The sequence below is a fragment of the Zootoca vivipara genome, chromosome 5 (genome assembly GCF_963506605.1).
Source record: "Zootoca vivipara chromosome 5, rZooViv1.1, whole genome shotgun sequence".
Lineage (NCBI taxonomy): Eukaryota > Metazoa > Chordata > Lepidosauria > Squamata > Lacertidae > Zootoca > Zootoca vivipara.
The window spans coordinates 67,629,965-67,655,932 of NC_083280.1; the positions used below are offsets into that span (position 1 = coordinate 67,629,965).

The 25,968-nt window shown below is 41.3% G+C and overlaps 1 protein-coding gene across 9 annotated transcripts in view; it reads right to left on the reverse strand.

Moving 5' to 3' along the window:
* The window catches only part of PCDH15 (protocadherin related 15), a 608,113-nt gene that overhangs the window by 272,351 nt on the left and 309,794 nt on the right, over positions 1-25,968 (reverse strand). For all 9 annotated transcript variants that reach the window (XM_035137543.2, XM_035137542.2, XM_035137532.2 and 6 more), the window contains one exon: positions 3,863-3,928. In XM_035137543.2, the coding sequence (XP_034993434.1) occupies positions 3,863-3,928 (66 nt within the window). The remainder of the gene's footprint in view (positions 1-3,862; positions 3,929-25,968) is intronic.

Below are 25,968 nucleotides of genomic sequence, written 5' to 3' on the forward strand. Positions count from 1 at the left end.
AGTCTGCTAGCACACCTGCAGAAAAGGCATTTATTTGTGCTGAGGACTATTTATATTCTCATATTCTTACGGCTACCATCAATTATCATATAAATAGTTGAAGTCTTTACTGACTTATTTATGAATAATGCATTTGTGTCTATTGCCTTCAAGGGAAAGTAAGGAACATTCTTTGAAGCTCATAAATGCTTTCTAATGCAAAACAAGAAGTAGCTTGTATGAGTTTACAGTTAAGATGTTCAGGTTGTTTGGATTCTGTTCCAATATTTTAAAGGCATGCTTGAAAGCTGCTCCAGTGTTATGCCATTCAACCCTTAAACCATAAGGGGACAAAGTTTTTATTTTATTTTTTACACTAGATACTTAAGGGCTTGGCAGAATTGTATGAGTAATCTTATTCATATGAGCTGCTAGTTCACTAGATCACGTCATATCACCCTACTACTTAACTTAGCTAATCCTCTCCACTCCCCTAATGTTTGTAGTAAGAAAATGACGCTTTAAGAGAACCTTCCAAATTTAGCCTTCAGCCAGTTGAGGCATTGCTCCTGAGACTTAAGTTGTGATAATTGAGGCTAGAACATTTTTGATGAATATCAAATAGCCAATTAGCAATCATTCCAATTAGGTATCCCATTCCATCTCATTCCTATTAGGCTTCCTTGCTCCCAGACTTGCAGCCCAAGTGACTGAATGAATTAATGAACAACAAGCACAGCAAAGTGAATTACAACAAGGTACTGCAAAAGGCAAAAGGGATGCAGATGGTGCTGTGGTTTAAACCATAGAGCCTAGGGCTTGCTGATCAGAAGGTTGGCAGTTCAAATCCCCACGACGGGGTGAGCTCCCATTGCTGGGTCCCAGCTCCTGCCAACCTAGCAGTTCGAAAGCACGCCAAAAAGTGCAAGTAGATAAATAGATACTGCCCTGGTGGGAAGGTAAATAGGGCTTCCGTGCGCTGCTCTGGTTTTGGTGTTCCATTGCGCCAGAAGCGGCTTAGTCATGCTGGCCACATGACCCTGAAAAACTGCAGACAAATGCCGGCTCCCTCGGCCTGTAAAGCGAGATAAGTGCCCCAACCCCAGAGTCATCTGCGCCTGGACTTAACTGTCAGGGGTCCTTTACCTTTACCTTTTTAGCTGCTTTAGTAAACTAGAGATGGTGGTAAATTTAGGGAACTGGTAGGCAGGGGTGGGTGGGGAGGAAATCTGTGCCTTGCAATGAGCATAGTTCCAATTTATGCTCCAAATTTGGGCTCAGTTCTTAATGGGCTTTCTGCCAGTCAGTTCTCCTTGACAGCTCTCTTGCCTCCTCTCCTTCCCAAACCAATGTACTGTTGTGAATGGGGCACACTGGGAGAGAGGACAACTACTGAATATAGTGGAGGGCATTCAGACCTTATTCTTAAGCCATGAATGCATTTGATGGGGTGCATGGGACTTCTCATTTCCTATGCCTAGCAATTTAACAAACTGGACATATAGGCATAGAAATTATACCTGAAACCTGAGCTTTCTTGCTTTCTTTTTTAGAACTGACTGGCCATGGAGGCTTTGAAAAACAGAATTTATCATAAGGTGAGCTGGGAGAGCTCACCCATCAGTATCTGTACTAACAAAGCATATGGAAAAACTTCCATTAGAATAAATGGGACTCTCACATAATAACCATGGATGCAGTCTCAAGTGGCACACTGCAGGTATGTGTGCTTCCCCTGGAGTTTGTTTCTGAGACATATCTACCTAGCACTTTTAAAACAGCATTCTATCTCACTAGGGAAGCAGACGGCTGTGATTCATTCAGATAAGAAACGCAAGTACATTTCAGCATTTATTTTACATCCGAAGTATTTGCAAATGTCTATTTTCTTTTGCATCTTCTTTAAATGAAACATGGGAACCTTTTTTTAAAAAATAAAAAAGCAGCATTACAAACCTACACAGCCCTTCTTATGTGCCAGTAACTGACAACACACTGGCATGATCCTTAAGCAAAAAGAGATAATTGCAATAAATGACTACTTTTTGGCAGCAATAAGGAAAGAAAAAATCAACTACACTCTGGGTAAAAGGAACGCCATTCAGACAGAAATATCTTCATTAACATTTAGTATATTTGCATTTACCAGATGGAAAATGCTTATGGCAAATACCTTTACTACAGAATTAATGAATATGAGAGATGAAATCATAAATTTGACTTGAAGCAAGCAGCAGCAAATTATATTTTACTTTGGTTAGCAAACACAATGGTGCTTATTTAATAACAGATGCACTCTTGTTGCTTTTTGTGCCAACTCTCATTTTGCAGTACAATATGCTTTTTTTAAAAAAAGTGTACAGTTATATGTGTGTGAGAGAGAGCTGTGGCTTTCTGGTGCAGCTGTTGTCAGTCAAGGCAAAGATATCTGTGCAATTTCATTTCCTTCTCATCTAGCCTTTCATGACTTTCGTGGACAAGTGCACAAGGAGATCGAGACAGGAAGAAAGGTGTATTGTTAAAAGCCATGCCGCTAGAGGCTTCAACAATAGTTCACACCACACAGAAGCATCAAACATAACTGGATCTTAAACTCCTTGGGGCAAAATGAGATTAAACGTCCAGCTCTTTTAGCTATTAGGGACTTCATAGCATGGCCAGGCAATCTGAAGCTGAATAATTGGCTTTCAAAGTTTAGTACAAATGAACACACTGCATCATGTTGTATCACTTCCAGGATGCCACCACAAGGAGTTGAGTTAATCGTAAATATTAGCATACACATAGACCCACAACTTACTAAGCATCACAATAAATCTTTCAGTAGTCCCCACTCCTCACTACTCATGTTCTACAAGGTAACGGAGTTCAGAATATTGTTTAAATGGCAGTGGCGTATGCTGCTTGTTTCACTACCCTTCAGAGGAAAGTTGATGGGAAAGGCCACTTCAGTTAATTTGCAAGGGTGGAAAAATTTGAATATTTGTTTCAGGAAGAATTAGGCTTCATACCTTCTTCAAAAAACAAATTTCCAGGTGTGGGAAATGACGGTAATCATCATCATCATCATCCTCCTCCTCTCCCTTCAGACCATAGGATATATAGCAGGCTTCTTCAACCTCGGCCCTCCATATGTTTTGAGACTACAATTCCCATCATCCCTGACCACTGGTCCTGCTAGCTAGGGATCATGGGAGTTGTAGGCCAAAAACATCTGGAGGGCCAAGGTTGAGGAAGCCTGATATATAGCCTTGGAGTTAGGAGGTAATGCCAGATAGATCACGGATGGAGCCTTGTGAGAACTGACTATGTAGAGATATGCCTTGGTCAGTCAAGTAAAGGCATACCTGTCTATAGTATCCTAGGAAGAAATCTGATGGTTGTGCTGGTGGGACAATGGAGCAAATGGCAAAACCTCTCAAGGTATTCACAAAATAGCTTTTCAATTGATTCTGGCCCCTTACCCCTGAGATTTTTTACTTTTTACCCTGGATTCTCTAAGGGAGAGATCAATTTCTGGTCAGAACTGAACCCTGGAAACTTACTGGATGCACCAGAAAAATAATTTATATTGGAGAAAGATATTAATTATTTGAACCAGAAAAGAAACAAGCTTTTTGCAGTGAAAAGTCAATGTGAATCATTATCACCAACTTTTTAAATAGTGCTCACTGAAGACTGAAAAATAAAATGAACTGCATGAGGCTGGATTCAACTAACCTTGTGCACTAATGGAAAGCCCCTCTACTCCCCACTGTGCCTCCTTCACATCTACTCTGGAGGGTTCAGGGAACTCCCACAACAGCATTTGAGGGAAGAGGGGAACGATCATATTTGCATTACATTGATTTCCACCCATTATTAGCATCTGATGCGTACTCACCATTCCGACTCTCTTCATCAATTGGAACTATTGTTGCTGGAGGACCTGCCCTGGCCAACTTGCAGTCTACAAATATGAAAATAAAAAGTTACATCAAATCGCAGAGTATGACGGTGGTGGAAAAATCTTTGTCATTAATTTGCAATAGGCGCGACCAGTTTCCAAAGTACTTACCCAGATTTTACCTAGCTCTTAATTAAGTGAACTCCTTGTGACATAAGGGTTTTTCTTAGCAAGATTTTAGCATAGGCTCTGGTATCTGACTTTAACAGCTTTCAGACGAGGACTGGGTTTACATGTAACACTATGCAATGGTTAACATAAACCAAGATTTGCAAAACAACAATGGATTGTGGTTTTTAGTGGTTTGTTCAAGGTTAATGTGCTGGGCTGGGTTCAGATGACCAAATAAATCCATGGAGTCATTGCATAAGCAGACCAACAGAACTTTCCCTCCCTCTCCTGTCCCCCCCCCCAAAACCCAAATCTCCAGAGGCTGCAAGGAACCCCAGAGTAGATATGGGGGGGGGGGGTTTCCAGGGGAGAGGGAGTAGAAGTTCTGTTGCACAAGAATAAGTTGTTCCACTCAAATAATGACTTTGTTGCATACAATCCATAGTTTATAAACCATGGCTTCACCTTACATGCAAACCAGGCCATCATCTGTATTGTTTTACTAGGATACTAGCATCTACTTGCTAAAAAAATTATTTCATGTACACAAACACCAAGTCTTTGTCACATCACAAAACAGTACCATTCACTTGCTACTTTTTTAATTGTGTGTTGTGCTAAACAGAAGTCCTTGTGCTAAACAGAAATCAGGACAGAGATAATGTGATGGCAATTTAACCCAAAATAATAACACAAAAGAATGATTAAAAGGAATAAATTATAATTAAAGCTTCACAACAGAAACAAACATAATTGAAATTTAATTGCAACACAAGTCTCTAATTAGAGTGACTGAACAGAATTTCAATAAAGTTCTAAACAAAGTAAAAACAGACAAGCAATTTTCAGGAAGTTACTGTTTGCCATCTTACCCTCATATTGCCAGTCTGGAAGGAAGTTAAGAGTCATCAGTGGAAGCAGAGCAGAATAATGAAAGAAAATAAGTAAGATTTTGCTGTGGTTTGTAGAGAAAGTTTTAAAGACACATAAATCAGTACAAGAGATTTGAGGAAATATACGTATGTATATTATTCACCACAGTGCAGCAGAGAAGTTGCTGTCAAGAGCCCAGGACAATCTTAACAAACACGGTAATTGCAGTGTATAATATTTCATACAGAAACCATCCACAGCCTACATTAGATGAAATAATAATTCATTCTGATTCAGCAGCTTCTTGCATTCATGCAAAGCCTTCTCCATTCAATTCTGTGGAGAGGCAACTGCTGTGGAGTCTCCCTCCCAACTGAAGTGAATAGTATTTACTGAGGTCGAGGCTCTGTGTGAGAGAATCTGCAAACCTCTACACTGAGGAGGGTGAGAGCTATCTATAACCTGGTATTTATAAAAGAACAAGTAAAAGTGTTGTGTGTTTTAAGAGCAATGGACAGCAGAAGGAAAAAATCTAATTTGTTCTTTTAAATAGAGGGGGTGGGTGACCATCTCACGATCTGTATGATTTAGCTGAGATTCCTGCATTGCAAGAGACTGGAGTAGGTGACCCTCAAGGACCCTTACAGCTTTAAAGAGTCATGGAATTGTAAGGAAGTGAAGATATATAGTTATTGTAAATTTATACCCCACATTTTTTTCCTGTACAGGGTTCAGCACAGCTTACAGATAAAATAAGAACAGCTATAAAGATAGGGGGAATCATTAAAAAAAACAATTAAACATCAACAGAATTAAAACTATGCAAGCATTAACCAAGTTAATGAAGAATATGAAACATCACATCATCTATTAAGGTTTATCCAGACTTTAATATCTGAACTCTACATTATTTCGAAACTGACAAAATGGAAATGCCTGTTTAATTTCCATTTGATGAAAGGATAAAATAATACTACAAATGACAGGAGGAAGTCTGTCCATCTTGACACTGCTTGGTCAAGTCTCTATTGACTCTATTGACTATCCCAACTGGTGCCCGCCAGCTGTTTAAACAAGTCCCATCAGACACAGCCAGCTTATACTGGCTTGAGCTAATGGGAGTTGTAGTCAGAAGCATCCAGAGGACAACAGGTTGGACAAGATTAGCTGAGTGAAAGGCAGGACTAGCAGACTCTTCAAAGTCACAGGAAGAAGGAAACAGAAAAGCCCTGTTCCATGAATGTAAGTCTGCTAACTTTCTTACACACCAAACCTATTTTTCTAACCACATAATTTGCAGAAGTAAAATTCTCTTCTATTTGACTCTTCCATCATAGATTTAGTATTAGGGACCTCTGAGGATTTCTTTCAGTCCATGTTATAAAGCAACCAACCCGATTTGCCCTTCCAAGGTTAATATAAACATTCTTTGATTTTCACACATCTTTGAATATACAGTAATTGGCTTTAAAAGACAAGCAAATCAAACCAGAATGTACACAAAAATGTATATTTTAGTTTCAAATGCATACAGAAATGCATATTTTGGTGAAAAAATATAATCAGGATTGCAGGTTTTCATCTACTGCAGAATGACATGGAAATGGGAATGAATGGACTTATGGATCAATTCATGCAAAAGTGACGCCAAATGGAAATAGATGTCCCTGTCTGCTAATATTACAAACCCCAGATATCCAGGCTATAGTTCTCTTTTACAATTACATGTCACTAGGGGCATGATTACACTGAGACCAACACAGAGAAGGATTCTGCACAACCATTAGATTTTTACTATCACCAGCATTAAATCTTTGTTACTAATGAGATTCTTTGCTCAAGTTGAAAACCTTGGACAAGAAGGCGGTAAAAGGAGTGCAAGAAGGGAGTAACAAAACAATGATGAGGGAATGTTGAATTTATACCAGCTTGCAAATATTGCCAGGCAGGAGGAAAGAAACCTGTGCTGAAATCAACATAGTTGACAAATGGCAGGTGACAGGCATCTTCTTAATTAAAATGCACATCATACATGAACAGTAGCAAACCTCAAGAAGCATTTCTATCTTTATATCTGCGATGCTGCTTAAAATACTGAAACAATTCAGCTCATGCCTTGCACTTCTGCTGCTTGCATACCACAGCTTTTATTCTCACACCTTGGAGAATTCAAGGATATCTATTTACAAAGCAGTTTTTGATATATATTTGTTGCTACATCCTTTAGTTCAACAAGATGCACTCCCTGTTCAAGAACTGGGCTTTTTAAAAATTAGATTTTTTTTCAAGTCAGTGAACACTGAACATATATACTGATATAGTATCTCTCTTACACACACGCCTTCTCTGCTTGTGTCAAGAGAGTGTCAGGAATAATAATAAAAAACCACACACATTTTGAAAGCACAGCTACCACCTTACTCTTGTGATGCCTCTATGTGAAAAAGATGCATATTTTCTTCCCACTCTATAATTTCATTTGCTGTTTAAGAAATAAAAACAAAGATGAATAAATGCTATTTTTTTAAAAAAGAAATCTCTATCCCATCACCAAGGACCTCAAAGTGAAGTGCATGTTATCTTGTTTTAACTTCACTTTCACCATCTGAGAAAGAGTAATGTGACTATGCCTACCTGTGTGGTCAAGTAAGAATTACAACCTGAGGTTTCCATATCTAAACCCAACGTGTGTTCAGTGACACCAGCCTAGATCTTCCTCACAGCATGTTGATGTTGAATTTTCTAGAATGGAGGACCATGATGCAACAAACAAACAAACAAACAAACAAAAAACCCACACCCCTACAAGTGAATGATAATAGAAAAGTCTGTGCAGTCACAGGGGACAGACTGGTAGTGGTAGCAGAACCACAGTCTGCAGTAGGCAGCTGTAGCCACCAATCATGTAATTTTCCTGCAATAATGCTCTGCTGCAGCATTGTTGCAGAGCAATGGGGGGGGGTACTTAAAGTGGTGGCCCTACAGAAAGTAATTAAAAAAAATGAGCTGGGATATATGTATGGGCCAAATCCACAACAGGCATCAGTACCAGTGGGTCTTGATAACAACTTGAGGTTTCTGAGCACTGATGTTGGACGTTGCCTAGATGTCTATTCTGCTTACTATATTTATTTCACTGTAATCTCCACTGCGTACCTATTCATTTCTGAAACTAAAGGGAAATTAAGCAAAGGCTGTTAGTTTCTAATTAATTTATATGTGAAACAAATGAAAATATATAAATGAATGGGAGAAGTGAATGAAACCCCCCCCCATTTGTTACCATTATTTCCATTCCATTCTCCTAGGAGATCTTATTGAAATTGACAAGAGGCACTGAATTGTATGGTTTTAAAAAGAGACACATTCCTAGAACAGTATATATGCGTGTTCAGATGTTCGCCAGAACATGCAAATGCTCTATTAATAGAGAGGGGCAGGGAACACGCCCCGCCAACCTTCCTCATGTTGTGCAGGAATGGTCTGTAGGGGACTTCAACTCATTCGATTGGATTTTCAGTAATTATGCATGCTGTAACAAAGAACTGTACACTTGGGAATGTATACATTTTCTTATTGTTCCTCACTGTTTGTTTCCATTTTTATGTTGTTAATAAAAAGTGAACTGTGGCTCAACAGAAAGTGTCAATTTTAAGTGTCAAAGAAGTAGCACAACTAAAATAAAGTAATTGGCATACTGCTCTAACTTGACCCAAGAAAGACAGCAGATTGCGATTATGCTCGAACACATCCTCAAATATATCTCATCAGAGGTGTAAAATATTCACCATAAACATGCCTGTCAAATCCTAGTTTAACACTCATGTATATGTATGTTAAAGTGACATCCTATCCATGAACACACAAAGACACACTGAGTTGGTTACAGCGCAGCGCTGATAACACCAAGGTCATTGGTTTGATCCCCATATGGGTGCCCATTCCTGCCTTGCAGGAAATTGGACTAGATGATTCATGGGGTCCACTCCAACTCTATGATTCTATCATTCTAGCATAACAATAATGAAATAGACCAGGAGTCTGACTCAGTAGAACAAAATATGTTCCTATACTCTCAAAAACAAGTTCTTCCAAACATTAACTTTTCTCTATTATTTCCAAATGCCAATCCTCCCTCAATGCATTTGTGCCAGTTGCGTTTTCCTTCAATACAGTCTGATCTTGTTTGTAGCTTGATCCTCAGACAGCAAAAATTAAGCTGCTACTATCTAATCTACTCAATATGCCAGCTATCCCACTTCTCAATACTGCAGCCCAGCAAATGCCAACTTGTTACTCTAGCTTCTAAGTAGGGTGGCCCTAGGAAGGAAAGTCAGCAATACCTCCATTTCTTTTGTGCCTCCTGATTTGGCATGAAATGCCATCTCCATCTTGGATATGTACTTCAAAATCAACGCCAATTCTGAAAAGCCATCTTAAGCACGAAAAATTCATAAATTTCTTTATTTACCCTTTTGCACTAAAGACAGGGGTTTAGCGGATTAGTATAATGAACCACTATGTCCTGAACCTGAATATTGATAGTGTACATGGCAAGCGGCAAGCGGCAAGCGGCGTAGTCTAAGCTGAAAGTTGTACTGACCACAATCTCAAAGGCAATGTTAGAGAAGAGCCAGGCAATCCTATGATCAAATACAGATTCAGGGCCAATGCAATGAGAAAGGTTCAAAGTCAAACTGGTAAAACCAGGTTCCCATCTCTGACAAAGATCCAGGCTTGGAGTCCTAGGGTTGCTCCCAATATTGCATTCCCAAAACAGTTTGGTGGCATCCCAAAAACAGTCAAGCCGTGATCCATCAACAGTGAAGGTTGAGCAGACAAAGTTCACCCATAAGCTGATAAACTCCTCGTTGTTTAGGTGTGGAAGTAACCCCTTCCCTAGGCACCCGCCCTAAGGTTAAAGACTTAAATCTTAAACCAGTATCTCGGGGCAGCCCATCATGCTTTTGCTGAGAGAGGGCATTCACCTGTTTCTAAAAATAGAATTGCATTTGGAACCTGTAAAGGGGACCGCAGAAACTTTGCCTGGAACCCATCAAACATGGGAAATGAGCCATTGAAACAGACATTTGAGGCGTAGAGGAGTTGAGAGACAGATTTTGTATTAAATACCCTAATGGCTGATAGAACATAATGGCCTCCCCTTGTATAAAAGAATCGAAGAATAGCCAGTTTGCTTACCTCCACCTTTTGATAGGGGGTCGAGCAGACAAAGAGACCCTGCATTGCTTCTCTTCCCCCCCCCCCATCTTATTTGACAAACCAAAGCTTGCTTCAGCTGTATGGCTGTTGCTCTGATGAGTTGCCAGGTTCCAGGACCCTTAATGAAGCATGTGATCATCAGCTGCCCTGAGCTCAATCAAGCTGAATGAAAACAAACCTCTTCCTGGACCTAACGAGTTCCATTATCTTCACCTGATCAACTAGTAAGCTGGACTGTGTTCTCCTGCCTGTCTCAGTCTCTTAAAGTGCACTTCCCACTGTTCACAACACCTCAGAGCCTGTTGTGTTCCTGGAGAAGGGGGCATTTCCATTTCTGGTGATGTGCCCACTTCCCCTGGCTCCCATGTACTTCCGGCTGCTCCTTCAACATCCTCCGATGTCCATTGAATGCATCCTATGTCCCCAACCTCCCCTTCACCACCTTCAGCTTGCCCCACTGTGTAACAATCATGGCTACATCCCTTTCTGGGATCCCCTTCCCCTTCCTTGGTGTCCTGCCAGCTCATGGCACACTGATGCCTCAGATGAATCAAGAATTCTCTAACACTAGAAGTTATACGGACCTCCCCTTCACTTTGCACTTTCCTAGATTGCAATCTTAGGATGCAACAGATAACTCAGTCAGCCAGTGTTAATTCCACAACCCCAGCTCAGCCAGAGATACACTGGCGTAACTTGCTCAACCTGGTTCACTTGAAGGACATTCTGGGGGCAGGACCAGAGAAGGGCAATTTAGGCTGGACCCTAAAGCAATTTAGGCTGGATCTTCTCCAAAAAAGATAACAATGCCCGACCTGAAGAATATGGAGCAGATGATTCAGCAGGGGAAACACAGCCCAAAATAAGTAAGTAAATAATAAGTAAGGAATAAGCAATTAATAAGTAAGGAGGTAGTACAAGAATACTTGGCTGGTTTAGATGTATTCAAGTCTCCAGGGCCAGATGAACTATGTCCAAGAGTATTAAAAGAACTGGCAGAGGTGATTTCAGAACCACTGGCAATAATCTTTAAATATTCCTGGAGAACAGGCGAAGTTCCAGCAGGCTGGAGGAGGGCAAATGTTGTCCCGATTTTCAAAAAGGGGAAAAGAGAGGACCCAAACAATTACTGCCCAGTAAATACCAGGAAAGATTCTAGAGCAGATCATTAAGCAAATTTGCAAGATTCTAGAGCAGATCATTAAGCAAACGGTCTGTGAGCACCTAGAAAAACGCTGTGATCACTAAAAGTCAGCATGGGTTTCTGAAAAATAAGTCATGTCAGACTAATCTGATCTCATTTTTTGACAGAATTACAAGCCTGGTAGATGAAGGGAACACTGTGGATGTAGCCTATCTTGATTTCAGCAAGGCATTTGACAAGGTGCCCCATGATATTCTTGTAAAGAAGCTGGTAAAATGCGGGCTAGACAATGCTACCAGAGGACAGGATCACACTTCAAAATGACCTCAACAGATTAGACAACTGAGCCAAAGCAAACAAGATGAATTTTAACAGGGAGAAATGTAAAGTACTACACTTGGGGGGGGGGAATGAAAGGCACAAATACAGGATGGGAGACACCTGGCTTGAGAGCAGTACATGTGAAAAGGATCTAGGAGTCTAGGTAGACCACAAACTTGACATGAGTCAACAGTGTGATGCAGCAGCTAAAAAAGCCAATGCATTTCTGGGCTGCATCAATAGGAGTATAGCATCTAGATCAAGGGAAGTAATAGTACCATTGTATTCTGCTCTGGTCAGACCTCACCTGGAGTACTGTGTCCAGTTCTGGGCACCACAGTTCAAGAAGGATACTGACAAGCTGGAACATGTCCAGAAGAGGGCAACCAAAATGGTCAAAGGCCTGGAAACGATGCCTTATGAGGAACGGTTTAGGGAGCTGGGTATGTTTAGCCTGGAGAAGAGAAGGTTAAGGGGTGATATGATAGCCATGTTCAAATATATAAAAGGATGTCATATAGAGGAGGGAGAAAGGTTGTTTTCTGCTGCTCCAGAGAAGCGGACACAGAGCAATGGATTCAAACTACAAGAAAGAAGCTTCCACCTAAACATTAGGAAGAACTTCCTGACAGTAAGAGCTGTTCGGCAGTGGAATTTGCTGCCAAGGAGTGTGGTGGGGTCTCCTTCTTTGGAGGTATTTAAGCAGAGGCTTGACAGGCATATGTCAATAATGCTTTGATGGTGTTTCCTGCATGGCAGGGGGTTGGACTGGATGGCCCTTGTGGTCTCTTCCAACTCTATGATTCTATGATTCTAAGTCCCTAGAGCTCAGTCCTGGGACCTGGCAACTCAGCAGAGTATACTATTTTAAAGGTCTTGTGCACAGGATTGCTTCCTAATTCTGTGAAATAATTATCTTTGTACATTAGCCGCAGCCCCACAATGGTAAATTGTGCTTTATGAAGAATGAATGATCCTTAAAACAAGGTGCAATGACATGCTCGCAAAAAGCACATAGGAAACTACAAGTTAGGGGATAATATAAACTAACAAATAAAAGGCATTTGAACTTGTTGACGTAATCAGCAACAAATAACACTGAAATGTGTGCCTGTCATCAACATTCAAAAATTCTCACTCTTTGAAAACAAATGGTATTAATTAAATGAAATAACCCATGACTATATTTTTAGTTGCTGTTAACACTTTAAGTAAATGTTCTACAATGGCAAGTGTATGCAAGTGTGAAGACAACATCAGAACATCATTTGAAATTTCAGCCAATTAAAAACTCATGAGCTTGGGAAGACAGAAACTAGCAGAGAACACCCAACATCGAAACAGACCAGCTTTCCCCCAAGCTGGTGCCCTCCAGATGTTGTTGGACTAAAACTCCTATCAGTTCCTGGCACCATGGCCAATGGAACAGAGAAGAAGGCAGTTGTAGTTTAAAACATCCGAAGGTCACCAAGTTGGGGAATGTTGAAGTAGAGTCTTATATAAATAGGTAGACAGGTACACACACACACACACACACACACACACACGTTAAAGCATAGCTGTCAAGTTCTCCCTTTTTTTAAGGGAAATTCCCTTATGTTGAATAGGCCTCCCCATGAGAAAGGGGAAAACTTGACAGCTATGGTTAAAGCAATACTCATTTTCCTTGATGTGTGATGTGTATGACAGGACACACAGTTTATTTTTCTAGTTTACTGATAAGTAAAATATGCCAAATCCATTGCGATTCTAGATTTTATAGCCACCGGGTGACAATGCAGATAAAGCAAAACATTTTGCCATATGCTGTAGAAGTAATAAAGGAAACGACCCTGTGTACAATACAAAAAGCATTTTTGGAGCGGGGGGACGACGACATTTCATTTCCTTTAAAGGTATTCCTGCAATTTAAATTGCGGACAATGAATAAAATGTTAGACATATGTTGCATTTTTAAACACACACACACACACACACACATTTTATTGTCCTAATTATCCCTTGTGATCAATTGTCTTATACGTATAGCAGAAACACAATGAACATCATTCTTAAAAATGAAAACCTGGGCTACAGTTCTCTGTGGCATAGTGATCTCATGCCATTTCCCCCAGCATTAATCAAACTGAAAATCATGTGTCAATAAACAAGCATTCCAAAAATATTATAGCTTACTGGCTCTTAGGAACACAACTCCAAGGAAAGCTAGGAAGAGAGACTATAGTTGAATCAATTCTTGGCAATGACTGATGTTTGCTCTTATAGCTGGCAGATGGAACTATAGCCACTGCAGTGAAACCAGAAATAAGGTAAGGAGGCCAGAGGCATTCTGCAAGCATAGAGTGTTTCATTCCAAATGATGTACCACAGATCTCATAGGGCCAAGCCCTTCCCAGTTAGAGTAACATGATCTTTCTCCTTCATAACTGGAAGAAAGAGAAATGTCTCTATGGTAAGCTCTTCTGGGTTTTGGGTTCTATTGCTCTAACGGTTTCAGGTGTGCAGTATCACACAATATTTAGCACTAATAGAAAGTGTATCATCCTGTGGCTGATATGTTTTCCCTCCATGTTAACATGGAAAAATCTTGTTTGGGAACAGAAAACTATGCGAGTATCGTATCTCATGTGAGACTAAAAAACCTTGCACTGGGTTTACACTGGAAGAGACTTAAATGTCAGTTATTATGAATTTGTTCCCCCATTGAACCAGTTGCACAATAATTATGTCAATGTCATATTATTTTTTTATTATGCGTTTTGTGTTTTTATATTGTATTTTTATGCTATTAGCTGCACTGAGATCTACAGATTAAGGGTGGTATACAATTTAAATATAATAATAATAATAATAATAATAATAATAATAATAATAATAATAAATTCAGTACATGGAAACAGAAAAAGAAAGAGGAAAAAACCCATAATTTTTCTTCTTCTTTATTTTTTAAAAAAGCAAATAAATGGCTTTACAATGGATTATATAACCTCTAGGGCAGAACATAATTCCAAATTGTCTGAAATAAAACTAGGTTAAACATTTCACCCCAATCCCCTTTAAAACGCTTTTTTAAAAACCTGACAAGCTGCAGTACAAGTTCCTAATAAAGGGCTGCAAAGAGCCATACATCTAAGTCATTTGAGTATCTAAGCAACCCAGTGTTAAGGGGAAATTGCCCTGTTTCGTTTCCTGTGTAAGTGAATTCAGAACTACAGCTGTGCAAATTAGGATAAGCCTGCCATAGCTCTTTACATTAGCTAAATTGTAGTATAAATTCATCTGTCTTGAAAATAGCATAAGAGGGGCTTTCAGTCTATTTCCAGCTCTTCCTGCAGAGAGATTCAATTGTAAAGTCCCTGGGAGGAACGACAGTGAACTTTAAACTGTATTCATCCAGCACCCTTATAGCATACTTGTAAACTACACTTGGTTTCTGGGCTATGGTTCAGACTGTAAATTAGGCGGTTAATTAAGCAGCATTCGGAAAACTGTAGCTCAAAGATTCAAAAGGAGAGATGGCACAGAATAAAAGGTTCTTGCAAAAAGTTGGCCAAATGCTAATTGTTGACTCTGACGACAATGTTGCTTTTCTTTCTTAACAAAGCAAAGGCGAAACCCTCGGCTTGCTGTGTTCTAGAAAAACAAATAAAGGAAACAAATGTGAAGTGTGTGACCTCGTCTTTCAGTAACCATTAGCAAATGGAAGCTCATTCCTTGAGAATCATCTGAATGAAGCATTTTCTCACTCTCAAGCAAAACAGTTTTGTTGTAAAGAATTACAATTCTCTTTAAGTGGTTTGAACAAGCTAAGTACCAAGGAGGGAGGAATTATTCCATACTTATACCGGGTTCCTTTGGGTGGTAAAAGGCCAGTAAATCACCTCCTAAAAGTATTCATTGTCATTGAATATCTCTTTTTCATTTAACTGGTAAAAAACATCTCTCTCTCTCTCTCTCTCTCTCTCTCTCTCTCTCTCTGTGTGTGTGTGTGTGTTTTATATTACCGTTGAAACTATGATAAATAGGAAAAATATAGATTCTTATCTGTGATATCCAGGAATGGGACATCAAATGCCCCTATCAATGTGTTAAAAGAACATGTAAAGGGGGTGTCTGGGAACATGCTAGTCTTTCTAATGGATATCCACATGTTCAGCCAGCAGGTGAACAAGATTCATATGTGTAGCTATGTATGCAGGCAGAGCTACTCACAGTGGAAGGGAAACCTTGTTTCGACTGGGGTCCATTCTCATTTGAAGGAGCTCTGTGTGACATCCAAGCATGCAGATGCTGGGGCTGTCCCCATTCACTTTCAGCACTCATGATGAATCATCTTAAATGTCCTACATCTGTGTTGCAATCCAACATAACCAGGAAGCGGGATGCAGAATACGGCTCTGTTGCTAGAGGGACACGGCTCTACAAATGGCAATGGATTCTTATCTGCAACTGGATGTTGTCAAGAAGCAAAGCTCACACACAAGGTATTTTGGGTGCCAGGGGCAGGATTATTCCCTTCCCCAACAGAAATCTTGATCACCATCTTTATTTTTTTCTCCAACGTAAGTGAATAGCTGCCATTCACAGCAATGGGATTAAAGAAACCTTGAAATTATCACTCATTTCAAGAAGAAATGTTCGCTTGTTTACCAATATAAACATTGTATAATACTAAAATGTAATTTGAAAATCTGTGTAACAGTAATTACTGAACACAGCCCAAAGGGCATATCTTCCACATTAAATTTAAAGGAAATAAAATGCTTATTTTTTCAAGTAATTTATTCAAGGAAGTTTTATTGGTATATGCCATCATGTTACCTTGACAGGCATTTAAAAATTTAATGTGAGAATAGCCTCATAAACTAAGAGCTACTGTATTCCCCAATTAAATTAAGTATAATTTGCAGAAGGGGCTCATTTTTAAATGACAGTTACCCTTAAAGTAAGTGAAATTAAGTACTCTCATTAGGGATCCACAAGTACTGTAATTTTTAAGACACAAGAGGTTAATAGCAAATGCTTCTTATAATAAACAACTTCTTCATTTGTCTTATAAACATTATCTTACTGGTTATAACCCACATTGAAATTCTATGCACGTCAAGAGATTCTATGCATGTCATTCCAGAAGAAAGCCTCACTGAGTTCTATACCAAATGTATGCAGGACTGCAGCCTTAAGGAAGCAGTGATTCAACTTTGGTTGGTAAGACAATTACCAACTGGTTTGGATAGCCTGACCACACTTATCCGTGTATTGGTTGGGTGACTGCAATGTGCTCTATGTGAGGCCACAGCTGGTGCAGAACATGGTGGCTAGGCTGCTTATGGGGACAAATTTCCTCTGGCATGTAATACCCTTCACCTGATATTTGCAATGGCTGCCAATATGCTACCAGGCCAAATTCAAGGTTTTGGTACCAATATATAAGGCTCGATATAGCTCAGTACTAGGTTACTTGAGAGACTGCCTTGTCTGCCAGTAGATTGCTCTACCTCTCTTTCAAATCAGAACCAGTGAAGGTCCTGTGTGAGTACCTGGAGGCGGTTGGAGGATGGATGGCAGCTAACAGATTGAGATTGAATCCCGACAAGCAGCGCAGTCTTAAGCGCCCCTGTCACCATGGTGCGCTGGATCTCTCCGGCGCCCTTCCGCCCCATTTCCCAACGCGGTGGGCGGGTGGGCGTGGCGCGATCTCTCCGGCGCCCTCCCGCCCCATTTCCCAGCGCGGTGGACAGGTGGGCGCCGCGCGCAGCTGCGCAGCGGACCGGCGGACCGGCGGACCGGCCAGCCAGCGGGCGCAGCTCGCGGCGCCCTCCTGGCGGGCCGGCGCCATGGTGCCCTGCGCCACCGGGGGTCTACGATGAGCCAGCCCTGCCGACAAGACAGAAGTACTGGTTGTGGGGGACAGGAGGCGGGCAGGTGTGGAGGATTCCCTGGTCCTGAATGGGGTAACTGTGCCCCTGAAGGACCAGGTGCGCAGCCTGTGAGTCATTTTTGGACTCACAGCTGTCCATGGAGGCGCAGGTCAATTCTGTGTCCAGGGCAGCTGTCTATCAGCTCCATCTGATACGCAGGCTGAGACCCTCCTGCCTGCAGACTGTCTCGCCAGAGTGGTGCATGCTCTAGTTATCTCCCACTTGGACTACTGCAATGTGCTCTACGTGGGGCTACCTTTGAAGGTGACCCGGAAACTACAACTAATCCAGAATGCGGCAGCTAGACTGGTGACTGGGAGCGGCCGACGAGACCACATAACATCGGTCCTGAGAGATCTACATTGGCTCCCAGTACGTTTACGAGCACAGTTCAAAGTGTTGGTGCTGACCTTTAAAGCCCTAAATGGCCTCGGTCCAGTATCCCTGAAGGAGCGTCTCCACCCCCATCATTCTGCCCAGACACTGAGGTCCAGTACCGAGGACCTTCTGGCGGTTCCCTCGTTGTGAGAAGCCAAGTTGCAGGGAACCAGGCAGAGGGCCTTCTTGGTAGTGGCGCCCACCCTGTGGAACGTCCTCCCATCAGATGTCAAACAGAAAAACAGCTACCAGATTTTTAGAAGACATCTGAAGGCAGCCCTGTTTAGGGAGGCTTTTAATGTTTAATAGATTATTTTATTTCATTTTTCTGTTGGAAGCCTCCCAGAGTGGCTGGGGAAACCCAGCCAGATGGGCAGGGTATAAATAAAAAATTATTATTATTATTATTATTATTATTATTATTATTATTATTATTATTTAGTTCGTGGAAATGTTTTGCTTGCAGGTTCCAAGGACCTCAGAAGCCTACTCCACAGTAACTCAGAGTAGGGCTTTTAGTGTGACTGCCATTGTTCCGTGGAATAACATTCCTATGACAGATGTGCATGATCTGTGGTGTCTGAAAGCAATCGAAGACATTTTTGTTCTGACAGGTTTTCCCAGCTGCGATGAGTGCTGCTCTGCTGCTTTTATTGTACACTGCCTTGATTCGATTAATCAATTAATAGTGGCAATGTTTATAACAAAACCTTTCTACCCTTCTCAATATTATGTGGCAAAGTAGTCTGGAGAAAGAGATCTCACATTAAACCACAACTGACAATATGGTCTGGTATTGATAACATTTCACATGTGAGAACACTCCTACAAAATTACGTTGTCTTGCAAAAACTGAGAGGAAAACCCACCATACACTAGTAGTGATGCTTTAATTTCAAAAATAGCCCAGATCTGCAGAGCATCCTTGTGCAAAGATGATGACCCCAAAGGATGGCAGGGATGCAGCCCTTTGAAGCCCCTTAAATGAGGGGTATATGCAGCTTGCAATGATTATGTCCCCAAACTGCATTTGGAAAGATTCAAAAGAATAGATACAGCTTCCCTGCTGATTAATAGGATCAGGCTCACTGGGAGTAGCAGTATTAGACATTTCTAGTGACAGGAATGCAGGCAGTAAAGCATTTGTTGTTGGCCCTCTGGGACATGGGGTGCAGATTCCTTGTCTTTAGGAAGAATATTTAATGTTCAGCCATGAGTAGATGAGAAACAAAAGTTTAACTGAAAACAACAATAATGTCAGTTTAAATTCACATTGCTTCTTCATCAGTTGACAAAACCTTTGCAAATCAACCTGTTCAGAATTTTTTTCCATCACAAACTGCATCTGAATTTAATGAACACTCCACCCCATCACTCTACTGTGGTGGCAAATTCTACTTTTAAAAAATCTGCTATTGATTGCTGTCTCTTTGGTGTTCTGAGCATATTTGCAAGTAAATTTGCAGTGCTCTCTACCATTCAGCACACACTTTGCCTGAGGAAGGAAGGGGCACGAAAAACAATCCTACAGAGTCAACACACAAAGCTTCTTCTCCCTGAAGCTTTTCTGGGGTGTTTGCTTTAGTATCTGGCATAGACTTAGGGTTTTTCAGTCCATCACACACAAGCAAATGGACACAAGTCATTCTGGACAATTATTTTCCTGAGTTAATTACAAATAGTGGTTCTCCCCACCCCCCTTACAAGAAACTGTGATGCTATCTAATAACATTACTGGTTGAACTCTGCAAATGAGGACAGGGTAAGTGTTCATAAACATCCACACACCCCAACCACCTCATATAAGTAAGGGAGGTCATTCAAAAAGAGATGTACGGCACTACAACTGTGGAGGAGACATCAGAAATTTCTATCTGCTGATTTACAAAATACAGGAATTGCAGCTATGAGCTCTAAGGCAGGCAGGAAGAAATATCCCCACACAGTCTCCAGCAATGTGACACAGCACAGTGCTAATTATGGCTGTGTTTGTCCCATATTTTGCTTTCTTCTGGTACCACAGGGTGTTGGATGAGCAGTTTGGTAGTAAAATGAGGAGAAGGCACATGGCGTGAACAGTGAAAAGCATCATGGGGAGAAGTTCAGCTCCAAAAGAATGGGGAGTGGGACAACATAATGGGAACTCAGGGGTGAGTGGAGCAAGACAATGGGCAATAATTACCTGAACCTACATTTATAAAAGGGGACGCGGGTGGCGCTGTGGTCTAAACCAGTGCTCCCCAACCTTTTTATCGCCGCGGACCAGTCAACATTTGATAATTTTCCCGCGGCCCGCTGAGGGGGGGGATGTTGATTGTTTATATTTTATTTAGATTGTTTTGATTTAATAATTTTAATTAAATTGTATTTAAATGTTCCTTGGGCGGCCCGGTACCAATTGATCCACGGACCGGTACCGGTCCATGGCCCGGGGGTTGAGGACCACTGGTCTAAACCACAGAGCCTAGGGCTTGCTGACCAGAAGGTCGGCGGTTCGAATCCCCATGATGGGGTGAGCTCCCATCGCTCGGTCCCAGCTCCTGCCAACCTAGCAGTTCGAAAGCACGGCAAAGTGCAAGTAGATAAATAGGTACCGCTCCTGCGGGAAGGTAAACAGCATTTCCGTGTGCTGCTCTGGTTCGCCAGAAGCAGTTTAGTCATGCTGGCCACATGACCTGGAAGCTGTATGCCAGGTCCCTTGGCCAGTAAAGCGAGATGAGCACCACAACCCCAGAGTTGTCTGTGACTGGACCTAATGGTCAGGTGTCCCCTTACTTTACCTTTACATTTATAAAACTGTTTTTTTATAAAAAAAATCTTTTAAAAACTTTGCTCAGGCAAACACATAAAATGAGCTAGTGCCATTATACAAAATAAACAAACAAGAAAGAAAGTGTAGCAAATTTTACTATTTTCTTGCCAATAGAGCATTTTGGACTGTGACCTTCTTTACAAAGCAATTACTTGCAACTCTACTTTTGTGCATTCACCATGCAAATTTTGTTAATTAGTTATCATTTTCACCAAATGCTGCATTGCTATGGTGCCCCGTCCTCTTAATTTATTCCATTAGCTAGTTAATATGCAGAACACCTGACACAGAGATAATCCATCAGATACAGCACACATTCCCATCTGGCATGAGTAAAGGTGCTTATGAATTTTGTATCCATCAATACATGTTGCAGTGGAAGAACCTCACGTGCTATCTTATCCTGGAATAGTAAGCCAGTGGGATATCAGGAGCCGTTTTTTCACATAAAAGTACCACATATTATTTCAGTGTATTGGTGGTTTCTATGTATTACTTTATTTGCTTCTCTTCACTTTTTGGAAACTCAAAGCCCCCACTCTTCTACAGCATACTAACTTAAGTGTAACTGGCATGATGTGAATGGACTCTTGTCCTTAATATAGGCACAAAGAATAATGGAGGTATATATGGAGGTGTAGGGACGCGGGTGGCACTGTGGGTTAAACCACAGAGTCTAGGGCTTGCTGATCTGAAGGTCAGCGGTTTGAATCCCCATGACGGGGTGAGCTCCTGTTGCTCGTTCCCAGCTCCTGCCAACCTAGCAGTTCAAAAGCACATCAAAGTGCAAGTAGATAAATAGGTACCGCTGCGGTGGGAAGGTACCGCTCCGGTGGGAATCAGGGGACTCTTACCTTAAGGCAGGGGTCCCCAGATACGGGCCAAAGGCCTCTTTTATCTGGCCCGTGACAACCCCCGCCACCCGCTCTTAGCGGCATGGCTGCCCACTTCTGGGTCAGATGTGTGCTGGAAATAGCTTGTGTGCATGCGCTAGTGTCATTTCCGGCTCACTTCCAGGTCAGAGGATGCTCATGTGCATGCGCACAAGCTATTCCCGGTGCTCCTCCAATCCGGAAGTGCGTCAAAAATAGTGTGCGTGTGTGCGTATGGGCGTGTGCTCATGCACGCTCCCCCGCCCTCCGGCCTGAAGCTGGGTAAGTTTGGGGACTCCTGCCTTAAGGCTTCATAATGCTATGAAGAGGACAAAGGAGTATGGTTTGCTTAAAGGGTGTTATTTAAAACAATCCAGCTCTGGTCCTGTATAGCTTCAACAAGATCCCCAACCATGCACTGGACTCAGGTGCTCCTCAGGCCTGGCCCTAGCCCCATCCTGCTCATGCTCTGACATTCTCCCCAGATCTTTCATTAAGTGCAAGCAGACTAGGAGATTGCCCGTTGAGCTTCTGAGACCAATACAATGGGAGGGTTTTTTTTGGAAGCTAAAATGTACTTCCTGGTAGGGAGGGGGCCCACAAGCTGGGCTACAAGCAGGCCGCTGGCAGAAGCCAGAATAAGAGACATGCTTGATTTATGTTTGAATGCAAGGCTGTGGTTACAGGAGAAACAAGATCTTCTGGAGTTCTGATTCTGTGAGTCCCTCCATCATAGGCTCAGGTTGTATATACGTGTAGGTGAACCATGTATCATAAAGACACCACAGTCTCCGCTCTCCCTTATTCCAAGGAAACCAAAGGCAGCTGGAACCTGTGGAGTCTCACACTACTCAGAGATTGGGGAGGCATGCAACAATATATTGTTTAATTGCTAAGATGCTTAACTCATTATCTCCCTGAGGTTAACTCTTCTTCCACTTAAATATTAAATGAAATTTGCATGCAATCTTTAGCTAGCAGCAAACAAATGATTTATATAGCAAATGTAACCAAGATGGCTATATATTCCTTGTATCTTAATAGCTTGATTCCCCACCACCACCAGTAATGGACATTAATCAGTCAAAGATGGTTTATTTTATTATCTTTAATGGGTTTTGTTGATAGATGGGAGATTTTGTTTACATATTATTCTTCATTGAACTGCCAAAGCTTACAAATTATATGATTTTTAAGGAAGGCTCCGAAAGCAAAGATTGCACTGCTAAGGAAATGAGGTCACATCCAGACCTTTACTGCTAAGGAATTGTCTGCTTAACAATTGTCTGGGGAGCTGCATAAAGAATGTGGTTGGTCAAGGAAGTCATCGAAAACCACTGTCTTAAGCCATTGCCCATGCTGTGCTTGGGACTACTTTTCTATCTCAATCCTGTGTGAGTATTTCATACTAATTATGAAATAACCTGTTCAAAATGAATAGACCAAACATTAAACAAACATTAATAGACCAAACATTTTGACATACATCTGCCTTTTTTTAAAAAAAACCCAACCCAAATATGTTTTAACCCATATTTAAATGTGTGTGTGTCCTGTCCCCCTAATTCATGTTTTCAATGCATATTTTGATACATTCAAACTGCTGAGAGCTGTGCTACAAGCATTATAAAAAATGTGAGTTCTGGACGACAACAATGTTCCAATCCTCATACTAGTCTGAAACTTGTAGATCAGGTATGTGGAGAAATTTGCAATCAATCAATAATCAATCAATCAATCATGCAGTAACAAATATCCTCCAGCAGTCCTAAGTCCATAGGTTTGGGGGTTTTATTTTATTTTATTTTATTGCTGCGATCAAGAGCACAACCTGCATGTAAGCAATATTTCCCCCCATTTAATGAGCTTTAGCACATGAACAATTAAGAAAACATAATTGAATGAAGCTAATCAGTGAGATATGGGAGCTTGCCTTAGGGATGCTGCAGAACTAAACTGCTTCTTCACTCTACAATTTTATCTGTTAAGCTAATGGCACCAGTGTGCATAGAGGCACAGAGCAGTAATTGTACACCTCCAGGGGCCCAGCATATTTTTAATTTTTAAAAAAATGCTTAAGACTTAAACAAAGGGGGGAGCTGTTATTTTGCTTGAGCACGTTTTTCTAACATATCATGGGGATGTTTGTTTATGGCTTTCTGGCTGATCAAACACAAAAGAGGAGGTATAGATAGAGAATGTCATATTTGGAAGATAGGAATTCTAACATTCTATCTGAGGAACATGGGTAGCATAATTGGTCAGTGAAAAACCAAATAAGGGCAAATAGAGAGGGAAGGATCCAGGAGAGAAAGCAGATATAAAAAGGCAAAGTGGAGCAAAACAAATCACCAACGAGGTTCAAGGCATCCTAAGCAAGGGCTGTTGATCAGCCTGCCAGCAGCCCATCTCTGAATTGTGTCATCTTATTTAATGTGTTACAGTGTTTATTCTCATATAATGAATTGTTAGGGCTTGAAAATTCCATTTATTATTTGAAATGGTTTGTTCTGTGATTCCTAGTTTGGATTATTTACTTATTTTTATTATCAACTTGTTTGCTCTGGGATATTGTATCTGTGTCTGTTTCACGAACCCACTTTTGAGAGCCATAAGTGCAAAACCATGGGTATACTGTATAAATCTCCCTTCTGCCAAGCTCACATGATGTTTGCTCTCCATGGCAAATGGGGTGGGTAGTTCTGCAGCACCTCTCGGGGTGGGAGAATATTGGGGACTTTGGGGTGGGGCAAAAATTGCAGGCCTTTCACTTGGACTACTTACAATTCTTTAAGCTGGCAAGTGTGTTTCCTATCCCCCCCCACCCGCTTTCTTTAACTTTACATAAGCTAAGCTGTTACACCCGGGACCCAGGTGGCGCTGTGGGTTAAACCACTGAGCCTAGGGCTTGCTGATCAGAAGGTCAGCGGTTCGAATCCCTGTGACGGGGTGAGCTCCCGTTGCTCGGTCCCAGCTCCTGCCAACCTAGCAGTTCGAAAGCACGTCAAAATGCAAGTAGATAAATAGGGACTGCTACAGCAGGAAGGTAAACGGCGTTTCCGTGTGCCGCTCTGGTTCACCAGAAGGGGCTTTGTCATGCTGGCCACATGACCTGGAAGCTATATGCCGGCTCCCTCGGCCAATAATGCGAGATGAGCGCGCAACCCCAGAGTCAGTCACGACTGGACCTAATGGTCAGGGGTCCCTTTACCTTTACCTTTACCTTTAAGCTGTTACACCATGACATTTTGGAAAAGAATACCCATTGGGACAATAAACATTCTCCATTGGAGGCTCAGGTTGTATGCTTGTGTAAGCAACCCATAGCCTCTATATCCTAAAGACCCTCCAATCTCCGTTGATCCTCATTTTGAAAAGGAAACATGTACCCTCCAACATTTCTCCGATGAAAACAGGGACATCCCACTCCATAATGATAATTTTACTATTTATACCTCACACATCTTACTGGATTGCCACAGCCACTCTGGGCAATTTCCAACATACCAGTATATTAAAACTTAGTAAAACATTTAGAAACCTTCCCTATACAGCATTACCTTCAGATGGCTCAGGGATTGAATAACTCCATACCCTCCAACACTTCTCCAATGAAAATATGGGCATCCTAAGGAAAAGTGGGGCATTCCAGGATCAAATCAGAAACTGGGATGGCTTCTCTAAATCAGGGACATCCCTGGAAAATAGAGACACTTGGAGGGTTTGACATAAGCCCCGGGTAAGCACCTGGAACTGCTGTAATCTCACAGTTTCAGTGGGGTGGCATGGAACCATATGCTGATATGTCCACCTCAAAGGAAAATGCATTACAAACGACCTCTTTAATTCTTGGTCTCTGTATTTTTCAAAGAATTAGCCACCTGTTAACATGCAAAAATGTGACCTCTTAGTGAATGCAGGGCAGCAGTATTTGCTTTATATGACTGCTACAGCTCCATTCATTATCTTGCAAACCAGGTGGAAGAATGTTTAATCAAATCAGCTGGACTTGAGAGATGAACGGCATCCGACGGGCCCCCTTTGGATAAATAAATCATAAATAAAAAAGTATAAATGCCTGTTTACAATCCAACACTCCAATCTGGTGCTGTCCGTCCCCTAAATCTTTTCCTGTTCATTCCACTTCCTTTGTATGTTTTGTCTTTTTAGCCTGTAAGCCTGAAAGCAGGGCCTGTTCTCATATTCATTTATGGGCACTGCATACCAGCAGCACCATTCTGAATTTTTGATTGATGTGAACTGCTTTGGGATATGTACGTCTGAGAAGTGAGATAAAAATCTACCACATGAAAGTAAAATAAATAAATAGCAGCCAAGCAGATATTTCAACCTAGATAACCTTATGTCCAAATTCAAACCAAATTCAA